Source organism: Bubalus kerabau, chromosome 1 (genome assembly GCF_029407905.1).
Source record: "Bubalus kerabau isolate K-KA32 ecotype Philippines breed swamp buffalo chromosome 1, PCC_UOA_SB_1v2, whole genome shotgun sequence".
NCBI classification, from domain to species: Eukaryota; Metazoa; Chordata; class Mammalia; order Artiodactyla; family Bovidae; genus Bubalus; species Bubalus kerabau.
The window spans coordinates 63,235,072-63,254,862 of NC_073624.1; the positions used below are offsets into that span (position 1 = coordinate 63,235,072).

General features: G+C 36.1%; 1 protein-coding gene and 1 pseudogene across 1 annotated transcript; both read left to right on the forward strand.

Annotated features, from left to right (window-relative positions):
* The first annotated feature begins 1,836 nt into the window (after nt 1-1,836).
* Nucleotides 1,837-2,778, forward strand: LOC129641542 (olfactory receptor 6C1). The gene has a single exon (XM_055566230.1). The coding sequence runs from the start codon at nt 1,837-1,839 to the stop codon at nt 2,776-2,778; it is 942 nt and encodes a 313-aa protein (XP_055422205.1).
* Nucleotides 2,779-7,963: 5,185 nt separating this feature from the next.
* Nucleotides 7,964-14,561, forward strand: LOC129645923 (olfactory receptor 6C3-like; annotated as a pseudogene).
* Nucleotides 14,562-19,791: the final 5,230 nt, after the last annotated feature.

Sequence of the window (19,791 nt, forward strand, 5' to 3'; positions counted from 1 at the left end):
GTGGTGATCAAATTCTAGCTGAAGATGAGACAGTGGATTGTTTGTGGAAAGTAGGGGAGCAATGATGGGTAGAGAAGGCAGATACATTGTGTTGGGAGAAGTGATCATGTACCCAAAGTGGAAGAATGAGGATAAGATTCACTTTCCCAGAATGCCTGTTGGGTACTCTACAGTCACATGGTTCTACTATATTTTCATTGCTGTTGTTGCTATTGTTCTTATGTGACTCTCTTGGTGCTAAATTTATGCACTACTACTTATCTTAGATGTAAGTTTTTACATAACGCAACATCTAAATCCTGAATGTTTTCAGCTCAGTGGATAGGGAATGTTTTTTCCATTGAACAAAGCCTTATAGCGGTTGTATTAACTGATAAGCATTTTTCAAAATGCTTCACATGTATTTGCTCATTTAATGGTCAAAATAACTTTCTGAAATAGACTTGTACTAGTGTGTATTTATAGATGGGCATGAAGGGTCTGAGTGACTTTCAGACCTAGTAAATGAATTGGATTAAAACCTACATATCCTCAGTCTTCAATATCATTTAAATTTTACCCCCCAAAGAAGAAAAATTAAAGCTCACTATTTCCAAAACATATACAAGTAAACATATTATTAACATTTACTTTCTTGAAGGACAATTGTCTTATTTATTAATCATCATCTTCATAATAACATAAAAGTAATATTTTAAATATAAAGGGAAATAGGTTGTATGAGAATAAAGTCCATAATGATGACACATAGTTATGCTGTAATATTATAAATTGTTGCCAGGGATTAAAATAATATCAACCTTAAGCTTACATGACTGTCTATCTCCTTTTCCCCTCTATCTCTAAAACCTGCAGTTGCCAGTGGCTTTAGCATTTCTGACTTCCAGTGAGGTAGTAAGAGTTGAAAAATCTGAAAGACTTCCTTGGTGGTCCAGTGGTTAAGACTTTGCCTTCGAATGAAGGAGGTGCTGGTTGGATTCCTGAAGGGGAATCTAGGATCCCACATGCATCACCTCAAAAAAAACCTCAACAGAAAAAGAATATTCTAACAAATTCAAAGATTTTAAAATCTTTTAAAACAAAGATTTTAAAAATGGTTCACATATAAAAATCTTAAAAAAAGGAAAAAACTGAGTGTTAACAAAACCTGATTTGCTGTTTTGTTGTTGTTTAGTCACTAAGTTGTGTTCAACTCCTTTGCAACCCTATGGACTGAGCATTCCAGGCTCCTCTGTCCATTCTCAGGCAAGAATCCTGGAGTGGTTTGCCATTTCCTTCTCCAGGGATCTTTCCAACCCAGGGATCAAACCTGCTTCTCCTGCATCACAGGCAGATACTTAACCTCTGAGCCACCAGAGAAGCCAAGGACAAAATAGTCATCTTTTTATTTAAAAATTGCAATATCTTTTCCATTTTAAAGAGTCTCAATATAATTAACATTTAAGTTACACAGGAGCAAAACTGTGTAGGCATTGGAATATTAGCACAAAGATTATTCTCATGAAACCTGGTGGGTATGTTTCTGAAAGTTCACAGGTAGTATTTGGTGTCAGAAAAAGTGTAGGAACAAATTCTTGCTCTATAAGCTTTGTGATATTTACAGTTTTAAACTTCCCTTAATCAAAGAGTATTTTACTTATTAAACTGAGGAAACTTAAGGATCAATGTCATTATCAATTTGCTTTATATTTCCCCTGAAGGTGAAATGATGACATGCTAATTTCATCAAATTCTAGGTCTACACTAGGATATTTGGTAATCCTCTATTCTAGTGTATTCCTTGTGCTTTCTCTTGTAGGTCTCCTGGAAGGAGAAAAACAAACAAGCAACTGAAGAATGAGAAACCATACAGAAACAATAAAGTTTATCCTCCTGGGACTGTCAGATAACCCACAACTTCAGGTTGTGATCTTTGTCTTTCTGTTCATCACCTACATGCTCAGCATCACTGGGAACCTGACCATTATCACCCTGACCCTGCTGGATGCCCACCTCCAAGCCCCCATGTATTTCTTCCTCAGAAATTTCTCCATCTTAGAAGTATCATTCACAACTGTCAGTATACCCAAGTTCCTGGCCACCATTATTACAGGAGATAAAACCATTTCTTTTAATGATTGCATTGCTCAGTTATTTTTTTTCATTCTCTTGGGAGTCACTGAGTTTTACCTTCTGTCTGCCATGTCCTATGACCGTTACATTGCCATCTGCAAACCCCTGCATTACATGACTATCATGAATCACAGAGTCTGCACACTGCTTGTCTTCTCTTCCTGGCTAGTTTCATTCTTAATCATATTCCCTGCACTCATGTTGCTCTTAAACCTTGATTACTGTAGGTCTAATATTATTGACCATTTTACCTGTGATTATTTTCCTTTGCTTCAACTGTCTTGTTCAGACACAAACTTTCTTGAAATGATGGGGTTTTCCTGTGCTGTGTTTACTCTAATGTTCACTTTGGCATTAATAATTCTGTCCTATACATACATCATCAGAACAATTTTAAGAATTCCTTCTATTAGTCAGAGGACAAAGGCCTTTTCCACATGTTCTTCCCACATGATCGTCATCTCCATCTCTTATGGCAGCTGCATTTTTATGTACATTAAACCCTCAGCACAGGATAGGGTGTCTTTGAGTAAGGGAGTGGCTGTGCTAAACACCTCAGTAGCCCCCATGCTGAACCCCTTCATTTACAGCCTACGGAATCAGCAAGTCAAACAAGCCTTCAAGGACATGGCAAGAAAGACTATTTTTCAGAAGCAAATGAAATGATGTGCTATAATAAATTAGAGACATTTTGCAGGGCAACTTTAAAAAATATAGAGTCAAGAATTTTAATAACTTATTCAAATCATAGTGGCTTCCCTGTCAACCTTGTTTATTCTTTTTATTCCTAGGAGTTTAAAATCATATTTGTTTATATATTTTCCATTCAATTTAAATAACTTATTATGTCTTTCTGACTCCCATTTTTCTGAACATTTTGTTAGTTGCAACGTCTTAAATTAAAAATTGTTTAATATAAGCTCCTATTTTAAGTTTGGATGTGATATTTAGTTTACTCAACACAGGAAATATAATATGAGTTTCATTTATAGTATATTTGACAGAAACTATTTTTACCATTTTATAGTTTTTAAAAAATTTATCTGTTTATTATTTATTTTTTGACTGCATTGAATCTTCATTGCTACTTGTGGGCTTTCTTTCGTTGAGACAAGATGGAGCTACTCTTTGTTGCAGGGCATGGGTTTCTTATTGCAGTGGCTTCACTTGTTGTGGAGCAAGGGCTCTGGACATACAGACTTTCATAATTGTGGTGCACGGCATCAGTAGTTGTAGCTGGTAGGCACTAGACTACTGGCTCATTAGTTGTGACAGAGGGACCTAGCTGCTCCATGGTATATGGGATCTTCCTGTCCCAAGGATTGTACTTGTGTCTCCTCGTTGGCAGATGGACTCTTAGCCACTTGAGACTCAGGGAAATCCCTTCACTATTTATCTGGGGGAAATGATTTTAAATGCTGTATAGTTTATTGAAAAATGTGAATATTTGCCTTTAAAATCAGAAAGATTATTTATGGCACACTTTACAAGGTATGTCCTAATAATTTCTTCACCACCCTTATAGCAGAAAGTGAAGAAGTACTAAAGAGCCTCTTGATGAAAGTGAAAAAGTTGGCTTAAATCTCAACATTCAGAAAACAAAGATCATGGCATCCAGTCCCATCACTTCATGGCAAATAGATGGAGAAACAGTGGAAACAGTGCCTGACTTTATTTTAGGGGGCTCCAAAATCACTGCAGATAGTGACTGAAACCATGAAATTAAAAGACTCTTACTCCTTAGAAGAAAAGTTATGACCAAACTAGATGGCATATTAAAAAGCAGAGACATTACTTTGCCAACAAAGGTCCATCTAGTCAAAGTTATGGTTTTTCCTGCAGTCATGTATGGATGCAAGAGTTGGACCAAAAAGAAAGCTAAGCCCCAAAGAATTGATGCTTTTGAACCGTAATGTTGGAGAAGACTCTTGAGAGTCCCTTGGATTACAAGGAGATCCAGCCAATCCACCCTAAAGGAAATCAGGCAAGAGGAGAAGGGGATGACAGAGGATGAGATGGTTGGATGCATCACCGACTCAATGCACATGATTTGAGTAATATCTGGGAGTTGGTGATGGACAGAGAGGCCTCATGTGCTGTGGTTCATGGGGTCGTGAAGAGTCGGACACAACTGAGCAATTGAAATGAAATGAACTGAACTGAATAATTTCTTCATTAATTAAAAACATAGACTTTTAACAATATGTACTTTTGCAAATATAGTGCTAGAAGGATCACTGCTGCTGCTAAGTCACTTCAGTCATGTCCGACTCTGTGCGACCCCATAGACAGCAGCCCAGCAGGCTCCCCCGTCCCAGGGATTCTCCAGGCAAGAACACTGGAGTGGGTTGCCATTTCCTTCTCCAATGCATGAAAGTGAAAAGCGAAAGTGAAGTCGCTCAGTCCTGCGTGACGCTCAGCAACCCTATGGACTGCAGCCTTCCAGGGTCCTCCATCCATGGGATTTTCCAGACAAGAGTACTGGAGTATTTCCAAATCCCATAGTAACTCAATAGACGTCAGAAGACACATACATATGTAGTAGAATATGATGAAGAAATAACCATTTTAGATATGTAGAATTAAGTTCACTTTCTCCAATTCCACAAAAAGTAAGCTCCATTGTCTGATTTAGCTGAAATATATACACAGCTCCTTCCCAAGTTCAGGACCAGTTTGAAACAGGGTATTTATCTAAATTATTTAATCCCTAAAATATTTGTTTATTTATACCTTAAACTATTTTTATAACAAAATCAGTTAAGTTTTGTAGAAGCTAAAATCTTGATAACAAAGCAAAATCTCCCCTTTTTATACAAAATTAGGATTTCATGTGCTAAAATACTCTTCCACTTATTAAGGGTTTAATAGGTGCCTAAAGTATTTGGAAAGGTGGGTGTATGTGTGTAGGTGAAATGATTACAGATACCAAAAAAAACCCTCATTTATATAAAACACATTTTAGTATTAGAAAATACAAACCTATTTAGTGGTGTAACATCCTTAATAATCATTAAGAGATACACACACTTGAGAGATATACCACAGGTTTTCTTTTTTTAAAAAGGGATGGGTGAAGATGGATGTGATGGAAAATAGAAGGGGATTCAAATGTTAAAAGGACGTTAAGAGTGGGTTCTCCATTTCTTTCTATCCTATCTCAAATACAATTTGTATATTAAATAAGGTGAATATCTGACAAACTTAAGGTTTCTATAACCACTAAGCATATATTTCCCCATCAGTAAGTCAGGTGTAAGTTCAGGTGAGCCAGTTATATATAACTTACTATAGAAAATAAAATGAATTTGTAAAGCATATAACATAAGTAGCCATCAATAAATTATAATAATGATTATTAATATTATCCTGCATATCTAACCACTACAGATATATGCAGATTATACTTTTGAGGTAATAAGAACTCAATATGAGATTTATCCACTTAAAAATTTAAAGACACAATACAGTGTTGTTAACTATAACAAACTTTACATCAATTGATTAGCAATATACACATTTCCCTCTCCCTCTAACCCCTGGCAACACCATTCCACTATCTAAATCTTTGAGTTTGAGAATTTTAGGTTTATCATCTAAGTGAATTTGTGTAGTTTTTAACATTTTATGACTGGCTTACTATACTTAGCATAAGGCCCTCACGCTTCATCCATCCTGTTCTATAAATTGAGATATTGTTCCTTCTGGGGAGGCCTTACAAATAGCTGTGAAAAGAAGAGAAGTGAAAAGCAAAGGAGAAAAGGAAAGATATAAGCATCTGAATGCAGAGTTCCAAAAAATAGCAAGAAGAGATAAGAAAGTCTTCCTCAGCGATCAATACAAAGAAATAGAGGAAAACAACAGAATGCAAAAGACTAGGGATCTCTTCAAGAAAATTAGAGATACCAAGGGAACATTTCATGCAAAGATGGGCTCAATAAAGGACAAAAAATGGTATGGACCTAACAGAAGCAGAAGATATTAAGAAGAGGTGGCAAGAATACATAGAAGAACTGTACAAAAAAGATCTTCATGACCCAGATAATCACTATGGTGTGATCATTCATCTAGAGCCAGACATCCTGGAATGTGCAGTCAACTGGGCCTTAGAAAGCATCACTATGAACAAAGCTAGTGGAGGTGATGGAATTCCAGTTGAGCCATTTCAAATCCTGAAAAATGATGCTGTGAAAGTGCTGCACTCAATATGCCAGCAAATTTGGAAAACTTAGCAGTGGCCACAGGACTGGAAAAGGTCAGTTTTCATTCCAATCCCAAAGAAAGGCAATGCCAAAGAATGCTCAAACTACCATACAATTGCCCTCATCTCACATGCTAGTAAAGTAATGCTCAAAACTCTCCAAGCCAGGCTTCAGCAATATGTGAACCGTGAACTTCCTAATGTTCAAGCTGGTTTTACAAAAGGCAGAGGAACCGGAGATCAAATTGCCAACATGCGCTGGATCATGGAAAAAGCAAGAGAGTTCCAGAAAAACATCTATTTCTGCTTTTTTGACTATGCCAAAGCCTTTGACTGTGTGGATCACAATAAACTGTGGAAAATTCTGAAAGAGATGGGAATACCAGACCACCTGACCTACCTCTTGAGAAATCTGTATGCAGGTCAGGAAGCAACAGTGAGAACTGGACATGGAACAACAGATTGGTTCCAAATAGGAAAAGGAGTATGTCAAGGCTGTATATTGTCACCCTGCTTATTTAACTTCTATGCAGAGTACATCATTAGAAATGCTGGACTGGAAGAAACACGAGCTTGAATCAATATTGCCGGGAGAAATATCAATCACCTCAGATATGCAGATGACACCACCCTTATGGCTGAAAGTGAAGAGGAACTAAAAAGCCTCCTGATGAAAGTGAAAGTGGAGACTGAAAAACTTGGCTTAAAACTCAACATTCAGAAAACGAAGATCATGGCATCCGGTCCCATCACTTCATGGGAAATATATGAGGAAACAGTGGAAACAGTGTCAGACTTTACTTTTTGGGCTCCAAAGTCACTGCAGATGGTGACTGCAGCCATGAAATTAAAAGACGCTTACTCCTTGGAAGGACAGTTATGACCAACCTAGATAGCATATTCAAAAGCGGAGACATTACTTTGCCAACAAAGTTTCGTCTAGTCAAGGCTATGGTTTTCCCTGTGGTCATGTATGGATGTGAGAGTTGGACTGTGAAGAAAGCTGAGCACTGAAGAATTGATGCTTTTGAATTGTGGTGTTGGAGAAGACTCTTGAGAGTCCCTTGGGCTACAAGGAAATCCACCCAGTCCGTTCTGAAGGAGATCAGCCCTGGGATTTCTTTGGAAGGAATGATGCTAAAGCTGAAACTCCAGTACTTTTGCCACCTCATGGGAAGAGATGACTCATTGGAAAAGACTCTGATGCTGGGAGGGATGGGGGCAGAAGGAGAAGGGGACGACAGAGGATGAGATGGCTGGATGGCATCACTGACTCGATGGACGTGAGTGTGAGTGAACTCTGGGAGTTGGTGATGGACAGGGAGGCCTGGCGTGCTGCTATTCATGGGTTTCAAAGAGTTGGACACGACTGAGTGACTGAACTGAACTGATTCCATTAAATGTACTTACCGTATTTTCTGTATCCATTCATCCTTCCCTAAACATTTAGGTGGTTTCCATATCTTAACAATTGTGAATACTGCTTCAGGGAACATGACAATGCTATCATTTAGATACCATGATTTCAGTTATTTTAGATACATATCTGGAAATGGGGTTGCTAGACAACATGGTAGTTCTATTTTTAATGTTTGAAGGAAATCTGTATTGTTTCTCATAGTGGCTTCAGAATGTGCATTCCCACCGACAATGTATCAGGATTCTAAATTCTCCACACCATCATCAACCCTTGTCTTTTATCATCTTGATAACAGCCATCCTGAAAGGTGTGAGGTGATTTAACATTGTCCTTTTCATCTTCCTTTCTCTGAACATCAGTGGCATTAACCATCTAGCATATATCTGCTGGCCATTTACATCCTTATACTTGTATGTCTTCTTTGGGAAAATGCATACTTGAGTCTTCAGTCCTTTTATTAATTAAGTTATTAAGTTTTGGGAGTTTGTTCTGGTTTTGTTCTACTGAATTGTAAGACTTTTGTACACATTTTAGGCATTAATCGCTTGTTTGATACAGTGTTTGTAATATTCTCTTCTATTCTATAGGTTGTCGCCTCACTCTGCTGTTTGTCGACTCTTTCTTTGGTGGTGAAAGTGCCTTTTATTTTGATGTAATCCCACTGTTCTATCTACCTTGGTTGCCTATGCTCCTGGGGTCATATCCATTAAATCATTGCCTAGTCCAATATCATGCAGCTTTTCCGCTACGATTTTTTCTAAAGAGTTTTAAAACTTTATGTCTTACATTTAATCTTTAATCTGTTTTGAGTTGATTTTGTGTACAGTGTAAAGTAAGGGTAGAATTTTATACTTTAAAAAAAAAAAAAAGAATTTCCTTCTTTTGCATGTAGATGCCCAGTTTTCCCATAACCACTCTTTGTTTTCAATAATTAGCTTAACATTGAGCTCCTTTATGTATATTCACACTTTTATATAAAGCAGTCATATTTTCAATGTTTTTCTGCAAATCTTTTCATATTTGAAAAACTTTTCTCTTTTCTACAAATACTACTATGAAATGTTTACTTATAGTTTCTTTAAATGTTGCTTTTCTTTGAAATTATTAGTCTTTGGTTTTCAGTATCCCTCTTTGAAAAGACTGTATTTTCCCCTCTATGGGTTTTTGGTGCCCTTTTCAAAGATCATTTGACTGTTATGTACCTGAGTATTTTCTGGGCTCCCCATGCTGTGTAATTGGTTAAGATGGCTATTGTTATGCTAGTACTCTATCAATTTAATTATCATAGCTTTCAATATATTTTGAAATCTGGAAGCCAGCTTTAGGTTTTATTCTGAAGATTTATTTGGCTATTCATAGTCTTTTGTGACTCCTAATAAATTTTAGACTTTTTTTTCTGTTTCTGTAAAAAAATAACGCCATTGGTATTTGACAGGACTGCACTGAATCTGTCGATTTTGTTGGGGAGCAGGACATATACTTAAGTTTCCTCATCCATGAGTACTGAATGTTTTCCCATGTGTTTATGTCTTTAGTTTCATCAAAGTTTTGCATTTTTCAGTGTATGTATCTTCTACCTCTTTAGTTAAGTTTATTCCTAAGTGTCTTATTCCTTTTGGTACTACTGCAACTTTCATTTTTTACTTAATTTCTTTTTCAGAAACCTTATTAATAGTATAAAAATGCAACTTACATTCTTAATGTTGATTCTATGTTCTGCAACTTTAAAACTTTTTACAAAGTGTGTAGAGTTTTCTATTATAAATAGAAATAGAGATGCAAATAGAGATGACTGGTTTATGAATTGATCAATTTGTCCAATTATTCTGACTAGTACTTTCTGTACTATATTGAATATAAGGGCCTCCTTACTTGTTTCTAATATTAGAAAAAAAAGTTTTCAGTTTTTAATTTGAGTATAATGTTTTATCCTTTTGATGAGGGTGGAAAAGGAGAGTGAAAAAGCTGGCATAAAACTCAACATTCCAAAACCTAACATCATGACATCCAGTACCATCACTTCATGGTAAATAGATGGGGAAAAAAGTAGAAACAGTGACAGATTTTATTTTCTTGGGCTCCAAATTATTTTTGGCTGTGTATCGTGACTGTAGCCAGGGAGGGAGGAGGGAGGAGGGTGCAGGATGGGGAACCCGTGTATACCTGTGGCAGATTCATGTTGATATATGGCAAAACCAATACAATATTATAAAGTTAAAAAATTAAAAAAATTAAAAAAACAGAGACATCAGTTTGCCAACTAAGTTCTGTATTATGGCACAAAATTCTTATTGGAAAGCAGATTAAAAATGATAGAGCCATTTTGTACCACAAAAAAATAATGGCTCCAGCTTTTGATCAACAATGGATACTAAGGATGAAAAAAAAATCAATTCGGCATATTTCTGGAGTATCACAGCAAAAGAAAAAAAAGTTCCCTGATCTAAACCTGGATTAAGCCTCTATAATGAGGATGAGGTTTAATCTAGTGAAGCACTACTGTGCATGTGTTCTTCATGAATAATACAGAGTTCCTTGTTGCTTGTTAATTGGGCTCTTAGGGTAAATGCATTCAACATATCTCTATCACCACAAACCTGATATCAGAATATGTGATGTATAACTGTGTTATATAACTGAAAATTGCTGAGAGTAATCTTAAATGCTGTCACCACAAAAATAGTAAATAGGAACTATGTGAGTGATAGACATATTTACTAACCCACTGTGATAATCATTTCACAATATATACGTGTATAAAATCAACATGTACATTTTAAACTTACACCATGTTATATGTCAATTGTGTCTCAATAGAGTTGAAAAAAAGATGAAGTAGACAAAGGTATCAATCCTTGTGATATAGAGAGATATCTGCCAAAATTCTCCTTTACTGAGTTAAATAAAAACAGTACATGTCCTGTCACAGATACGAGTTATGCTACCATTTTCTTCTATTTTTCTTTGTACTCTTTCCTAATGCCTCTCTTCCAGTAAATAATTCTCATGCAGACTTCCCCCCTGGATTCATGACTGTATTCTTTATGTTAAATAAAGTTATTTCATTGGACTATGTAACTGTATTTATTAATTTAATTAATTAATTAATTAATTTATTAATTAATAAATATCTATTATTTTATTATATGATTCATTGCTGTATTCTTTATGTTAAATAAAGTTATTTCATTGGACTATGTAACTGTATTTAATATAAAGTAGCTATTATATGATATGTGTTATTTATATATTAATAATTATATAACAATGTATGGCATATTATTAGCTGATTACATATAATTTTCACTAGCAAAGTATTGGGGAAAAATAAAAACAACAACAAAGGAAATAAAGAACAATAATTCACTGACTAGAACCTGAATAAAACAAAAGATTGTATTTTGTGGTATTTCTCACTAGTATGTCAAAGACATGATAAAGACATGCAAAGGCCAAGATGAACAAAATTGACACTGCAATTAAATATTGCTATCGATAGTGAGGACTCAGTTAACCCACGTAACAGCCATTTTTAAAAACTATGAGGACATTATGTGCATTATAATGGTTATCATGCAACTTAGAAATGTGAAATAACCTTATTTTGTGAAGTTCCAAAAATAATAAAGTCAAAGGATAAGCAAAAAATTGTATATGTAGAAAATTTTCATATATCAAGATTAAAAATAAAGTAGGCTAAGAATGTCATTTTGTAAGATTTTACATCTATTTTATTGCTCGTGAAATAAATAATTGTGATTAATGAAAGTGATCGTTTTGTAGATGTCATCATTGAGGTCTTCTGTGGGGTGAACATAACCATTCTGAAGGGAGATTGCTATAGAGGAGAGTCAGGAGGTTACTGAGAACACCAAGTGTGCCTTCCAGAAATCCCCCATTGTCCACAGCATAACACAGATGTAGCCTGGACTTTGCTTTGTTCCTAGGAGATCAACACATGTCTTTTTTTTTTTTTTTTTTTTTTTTTGGTATACTTCTTTTTTTTTTTTTTTAAATTTTACATAATTGTGTTAGTTTTGCCAAATATCAAAATGAATCCACCACAGGTATACATGTGTTCCCCATCCTGAACCCTCCTCCCTCCTCCTTCCCCATACCATCACTCTGGGTCATCCCAGTGCACCAGCCCCAAGCATCCAATATCGTGCATCGAACCTGGACTGGCAACTCGTTTCATACATGATATTTTACATGTTTCAACGCCATTCTCCCAAATCTTCCCACCCTCTCCCTCTCCCACAGAGTCCATAAGACTGTTCTATACATCAGTGTCTCTTTTGCTGTCTTGTACACAGGGTTATTGTTACCATCTTTCTAAATTCCATATATATGCGTTTTTCTTCATAGGTCAAAACAACTAGATTTGAGTATTTGGCTTTCAGTGTAACCAGAGGGACCTCAGATCCTAGTCCTAGAGACACCAGAATCTATACTTGTAAAACTAAATGTTGCCATATCCCTTACAATTCTTTCTGTAAATATTTCTCCCTTAAACTTCTAGACCAATGTTACTGAAGAGGATAGTATATTTCTACACCTTCTTAAGGTTTCTGAACATTTTTATTCTCATGAATCATCATAAAACAGAGAAAAAATCCAATTTGATTAGTGTGACATTTGACAGTGTCTAGCAGAGAAGCAATGATTTTGCATTCTATTATTCATAGCAGAAGTATGAATATATGAAATAAGGAAAAGGGAGTTTTCACAATTTTTAGCAAACCAAATACAGAGAAAGATATATGCAGCAGAGCTGGGAAGTAACTGAAGACATGTGAATGCATAGGAGAGGCTTTGCTATACATATCTGGAATATCCCTTTGAATCAGTCATCTCATGCACATGAAAAATGTGGAGCAGAACTACAAGGGAATAAAACCTTTTTTCATAAAGCTTTATAGCTAAGAGACAATGATATTCAAGCAGAAAATGCACTGGGCTACAATATGGGTAACAGAGCTGCTAAGATCTGAGGCAAGGAGTTACTTTTCAATTTGTGCTTTGGTGCAAAATGAAAAGTATATAAATACTGCATATCATTTTAAGCTAAAACATAAAACTGTTTCCACATGTACATTCCTAGCAAATCATAGTAGATGCCAAATATTAATGATTTCAATGGAATTATAAGACAAATCATTGAATAAGTGAATATGTCCCTTATTAAATAAAATAATTAGGTTATTCTATTTATTGTAAATACATATGTAAAATGTATACAATATTCTCATATTATCTTGATAATTACATTCATAAATATGAATAAAATAAAATTAGTAACTGAATTCTTTCATCATTAAACATTTATTTTATTTGCTAAGTAAATCATTAATTTCTTATATCATAAAAGTATTGGGCCGTTACTTTAGATTTTTATGTTTCATTTTGATCTTGTGAAGGAAGTGAGATCATCCATTTCTGTTTTAGGTGGTAGTATCTTCTTATAAATACAAGACAGAAAAAAGAAAAACGTATATTTTATAGTATTATTCTAACAAAACTACAATGATTTAATTGGACGAAGCAAAAAAGCATTGATTTATTTCACTTATCTCTCTATAATGCAACTTATTGTATGAAGATTTCCTATTATCTGCTAGATTTAGAATCATAGAATTAGTATGTAAAGCAGGATCCACAAATATGTTTTAAGTAATAATGCAAATAAGATAATAAAAATAAAATACCATTGACATGAATTATAGAGAAAGTTTTAAAACTGTATTAATGATGATGATATTAGTCACAATGAATTCTACCTTTCATCTATTCACTTTAATGCACTTTCCACCTAAGTATATATAAAAGAAGAAGAAGAAGGAAAAAAAAAAAAAAAAACAGAAAAAAAGAGAGAGAAATGACTCCAAGGCCTTTCTGATCATCCTGACCTTCAGATTGTGATTTTCCTCTTTTTATTTATCACATATGTATTAATTGTCACTGGGAAACCTGACTAACAGCACCCTAACCTGGGTGGACTCCCATCTCCAGACGCCCATGTATTTCTTCTTCCAAAATTTCTCTTTCTCAGAGGTCTCCTCTACTGTTGTGTGCATCCCTAGATTTCTGGGGGCAATTATCACCAAGGACAAGACTATTTCTTACAATTGTGCAGCCCAACTATTTTTCTCTATTTTCATGGGGGTGACTGAATTTTACATTCTAACTGCCATTGTCATATGTTGCCATCTGCAAGCCCCTGCATTACACAACCATCATGAGCAGGAGACTCTGCCGCCGGCTTGTGCTCTGTGCATGGCTGGGCGGGTTTCTGACCATTTTCTCACCCCTTATGCTTCTCCTCCAGCTGGATTAGTGTGCTTCCAATGTCATTGATCACTTTTTGTGTGACTGTTTCCCCCTTTTACAATTGTCTTGTTCAGATACATGGCTTCTAGAAGTAATGGGTTTTTACTTTGCTTTGGTTAGTTTGCTATTCATGGCATTAGTGATTTTGTCCTATACATACATTATCAGGACTATTCTGAGAATTCTATCTGCCAGTCAGAGAAAAAAGGCCTTCTCTACTTCTTCTTCTCACATGACTGTTATCTCCATCTCTGATGGAAGCTGCATGTTCATGTATGCTAATCCCTCCTCAAAGAAAAAACATCATTGACTAAAGGGGTAGCTATTCTCAATACCTCTGTGGCCTCCTTGCTGAACCCCTTCATCTACACCCTGAGAAACCAGCAAGTGAAACAAGCCTTCAGAGACATGGTCTATAAAGCAGTCTTTTCTGCCAATAAATATTTTTTTTGGTCAAAAATAAAGGACACTTTAAAGAACAATCAGATTAAATCCTGAAATTCCTAACCATCTATTCATTAATAACTACCTTTGCTCTTTATAGCCTGTTAACCTACCACATGACAGTTAATGTATTTCCCAATCTGTTACTTTCACTTCCAAGCTAAGTTTTTCCAGTGCATTGCTTATCGACATTTCATAAAGTTATTCCTCCTGCAGAATTTTGTAGATTGAAATATATTTTTTATCACAAAGTGCACTGTGAAAAGATCATTTTAATTCTGTTAATCAGTCCCAGAAAGGATCCTATGAAGTACCAGCCTGTACTTCAAATGTAGAGTTTCAAAATTAGTGTGAAATTTCCTATGTATTTTCAAGGTGAACCCTGATAGTTTCCTGTGGTGTAAAGAAGCTATATATTCTGTGTGATAGTATACAAAATTCAGTCCAAAGAGATAATATGTACTCATGCATTGCACTTTTAAAGTAGAGGTTTTTATTTCGTGAAAATATATATATATTGAAGGTAAATATTGATCATGATATTATGTATTTTTATAGAATTTATATGTGAATTCCATAAAAATACATAGTAAGTTATATTTATAATGAAATAATTAAAAATAATTGTAATATAACTAAAACACTGCCACTTTCCAGAACTTAATACTCATGTCTATGACAATTACTTTGAAATCTTTGTCAAGTGTTCTTAAACTTACATTTACTTAGGGTCTATTTTTTGAGATTCATTTTATTTGCATCATTTTCTCTTCTTTATGTCCCTTGTAAACTTATGTTGTTATGTACACATTTGATAAAACAGTCACTTCTCCCAGTCTTTTTAAGCTGCACTTGTCAGGGGAAACCATCACTACTCAGTCTACCTAGAGACTCTGGGGGCCTCTCCAATCTTTACTGAGGATGTCTATGTATATCTTCAGATTTGTGTTTGGAGATTCCGCAGCAAGCTGAGTAAAGGTTGGTTCATATCTATTTTGATTCTATTGTATCTACAGTGTCCTATAGTATCTAAGACAGCAGGTTCTCAATGTTTATTGAATGAATAACAACGATTGAGTCAACAGATGTGGAGATTTTTGTGTTCATTTCTAAAATTAGATTAAAGGTTGCTGTGACTTATCGCCTCCCCTGTCCCTGCCGCTTGGTTTTCTGGGTGTACAACCGGCGCACCTTCTCAGGCAGATGTTGACTGTCCAGAATCTGAAGAAGTCTTGGTTAGCAACGAAGCCTTCTTGCAGTTTGGTAGATAATGCCTCTCTGGGGCCGCAATTGCCCCCTTCCAGCTCTGGCTGCCCTCGCCTGTCTGGGCCAGGCTATCTCTGCTCAGTCCTTTGTTCTGTGAGTGGGCCTGACGGTGTCTTAGGTTAGCGCTTTTTGTGAGGTAGCTATCCCACAGTCTGGTTTGCTAGCCCAAGTTAGTTCCCTCAGATTGCCCTTGGGGTCCTTACTCTAAGCAATGTAGCCCGCGTCTCCCTGACCAACCTCAGCTTGCTAGTGGCGGATGCAGGCGTCTGCACTGCTTCTCCGCTGGGGGAGTTACCGTTGGGCATGTAATCTGTGGGTTTTAATTATTTACTTATTTTTCCTCCCGGTTATGTTGCCCTCTATGGTTCCAAGGCTCGCCACAGACTCGGCAGTGAGAGTGTTTCCTGGTGTTTGGAAACTTGTCTCTTTTTTAAGACTCCCTTCCCTGGATGGAGCTCCATCCCTACTTCTTTTGTCTCTCTTTTTATCTTTTATATTTTTTCCTACCTCCTTTCAAGGACAATGGGCTGCTTTTCTGGGTGCCTGATGTCCTCTGCTGGCATTCAGAAGTTGTTTTGTGAAATTTACTCCGTGTTCAAATGTTCTTTTGATGAATTTCTGGGGGAGAAAGTGGTCTCCCTGTCCTATTTCTCCACCATCTTAGGACCCCCTTCCCCAACACTACACCTAAAGCAACTAGAAAATGAAGAAATGAAGAACCCCAGGGTTAGTAGAAGGAAAGAAATCTTAAAAATTAGGGCAGAAATAAATGCAAAAGAAACAAAAGTGACCATAGCAAAAATCAACAAAGCCAAAAGCTGGTTCTTTGACAGGATAAATAAAATTGACAAACCATTAGCCAGACTCATCAACAAACAAAAGGAGAAAAATCAAATCAATAAAATTAGAAATGAAAATGGAGAGATCACAACAGACAACACGGAAATACAAAGGATCATAAGAGACTATGCTATGCTATGCTATGCTAAGTCACTTCTAAGAGACTATTATCAGCAATTATATGCCAATAAAAAGGACAACGTGGAAGAAGTGGACAAATTCTTAGAAAAGTACAACTTTCCAAAACTGGACCAGGAAAAAATAGAAAATCTTAACAGACCCTTCACAAGCACGGAAATTGAAACTGTAATGAGAAATCTTCCAACAAACAAAAGCCCAGGTCCAGATGGCTTCACAGCTGAATTCTACCAAAAATTTAGAGAAGAGCTAACACCTACCCAACTCAAACTCTTCCAGAAAATTGCAGAGGAAAGTAAACTTCCGAACTCATTCTATGAGGCCATCATCACCCTAATACCAAAACCTGACAAAGATGCCACAAAAAAAGAAAACTACATGCCAGTATCACTGATGAATATAGATGCAAAAATCCTTAACAATATTCTAGCAATCAGAATCTAACAACACTTTAAGAAGGTCATACACAATGACCAAGTGGGCTTTATCCCAGAGATGCAAGGATTCTTCAATATCTGCAAATCAATCAATGTAATATACCACATTAACAAATTGAAATATAAAAGCCATATGATTACCTCAATAGATGCAGAGAAAGCCTTTGACAAAATTCAGCATCCATTTATGATTAAAAAAAAAAAAAACAAAAAAAAACAAAAAAAAACCACAACTCTCCAGAAAGCAGGAATAGAGGGAACATACCTCAACATAATAAAAGCTATATATGACAAACCCACAGCAAACATTATCCTCAATGGTGAAAAATTGAAAGCATTTCCTCTAAAGTCAGGAACAAGAAAATTGTGCCCACTTTTACCACTACTATTCAACATAGTTTTGGAAGTTTTGGCCACAGCAATCAGAGCAGAAAAAGAAATAAAAGGAATCCAAATTGGAAAAGAAGAAGTAAAACTCTCACTGTTTGCAGATGACATGATCCTCTACATAGAAAACCCTAAAGACTTCACCAGAAAATTACTAGAGCTAATCAGTGAATAAAGAAAATTTGCAGGATATAAAATCAACACACAGAAATCCCTTGTATTCCTATACACTAATAATGAGCAAATAGAAAGAGAAATTAAGGAAACAATTTCATTCACCATTGCAACGAAAAGAATAAAATACTTAGGAATATATCTACCTAAAGAAACAAAAGACCTATATATAGAAAACTATAAAACACTGGTGAAAGAAATCAAAGAGGACACTAATAGATGGAGAAATATACCATGTCCATGGATTGGAAGAATCAATATAGTGAAAATGAGTATACTACCCAAAGCAATCTATAGATTCAATGCAATCCCTATCAGGCTACCAAAGGTACTTTTCACAGAGCTAGAACAAATAATTTCACAATTTGTATGCAAATACAAAAAACCTCAAACAGCCAAAGCAACCTTGAGAAAGAAGAACGGAACTGGAGTAATCAACCTGCCTGACTTCAGGCTCTGCTACAAAGCCACAGTCATCAAGACAGTATGGTCCTGGTAAAAAGACAAAAATATAGATCAATGGAACAAAATAGAAGCCCAGAGATAAACCCACCCACCTATGGACACCTTATCTTTGACAAAGGAGGCAAGAATATACAATGGGTTAAAGACAATCTCTTTAACAGGTGGTGCTGGGAAAACTGGTCAACCACTTGTAAAAAGAATGATACTAGAACAGTTTCTAACACCATACACGAAAATAAACTCAAAATGGATTAAAGATCTAAACGTAAGACCAGAAACTATAAAACTCCAAGAGAAGAACATAGGCAAAACACTCTCTGACATACATCACAGCAGGATTCTCTATGACCCACCTCCCAGAACAATGGATATAAAAGCAAAAATAAACAAATGGGACCATTAAAATTAAATGCTTCTGCACAACAAAGGAAACTATAAGCAAGGTGAAAAGACAGCCTTCAGAATGGGAAAAATAATAGCAAATGAAGCAACAGACAAACAACTAATCTCGAAAATATACAAGCAACTCCTGCAGCTCAATTCCAGAAAAATAAGCAACCCAATAAAAAATGGGCCAAGGTACAAAACAGACATTTCTCCAAAGAAGACATACAAATGGCTAAAAAACAAATGAAAAGATGCTCAACATCACTCATTATCAGAGAAATACAAATCAAAACCACAATGAGGTACCATTTCACACCAGTCAGAATGGCTGCGATCCAAAAGTCTACAAGCAATAAATGCTGGAGAGGGTGTGGAGAAAAGGGAACACTCTGACACTGTTGGTGGGAATGCAAACTAGTACAGCCACTATGGAGAACAGTGTGGAGATTCCTTAAAAAACTGGGAATAGAACTGCCATACAACCCCACAATCCCACTGCTGGGCATACACACTGAGGAAACCAGAATTGAAAGAAACAAGTATACCCCAATGTTCATCACAGCACTGTTTATAATAGGCAGGGCATGGAAGCAACTTAGATGTCCATCAGCAGATGAATGGATAAGAAAGCCGTGGTACATATACACATGGAATATACTCAGCCATAAAAAAGAATACATTTGAAACAGTTCTAATGAGGTGGATGAAAGTGGAGCCTATTATACAAAGTAAATTAAGCCAGAAAGAAAAACACCAATACAGTTTTAGTTCAGTTCAGTTCAGTCGCTCAGTCGTATCCGACTCTTTGAGTACCCATGATGCACAGCACACCAGGCCTCCCTGTCCATCACAAACACCCGGAGTTCACACAGACTCACATCCATCTAGTCAGTGATGCCATCCAGCCATCTCATCCTCTGTCATCCCCTTCTCCTCCTGCCCCCAATCCTTCCCAGCATCAGAGTCCTTTCCAATGAGTCAACTCTTCGCATGAGGTGGCCAAAGTATAGGAGTTTCAGCTTTAGCATCATTCCTTCCAAAGAAATCCCAGGGCTGATCTCCTTCAGGATGGACTAGTTGGATCTCCTTGCAGCCCAAGAGACTCTCAAGAGTCTTCTCCAACACCACAGTTCAAAAACATCAATTCTTCGGCGCTCAACCTTCTTCACAGTCCAACTCTCACATCCATA

Bases quoted from the DNA above. Each gene is read 5' to 3' on its own strand.
- LOC129641542 (XM_055566230.1), top strand. From the start codon at position 1,837: ATGAGAAACCATACAGAAACAATAAAGTTTATCCTCCTGGGACTGTCA.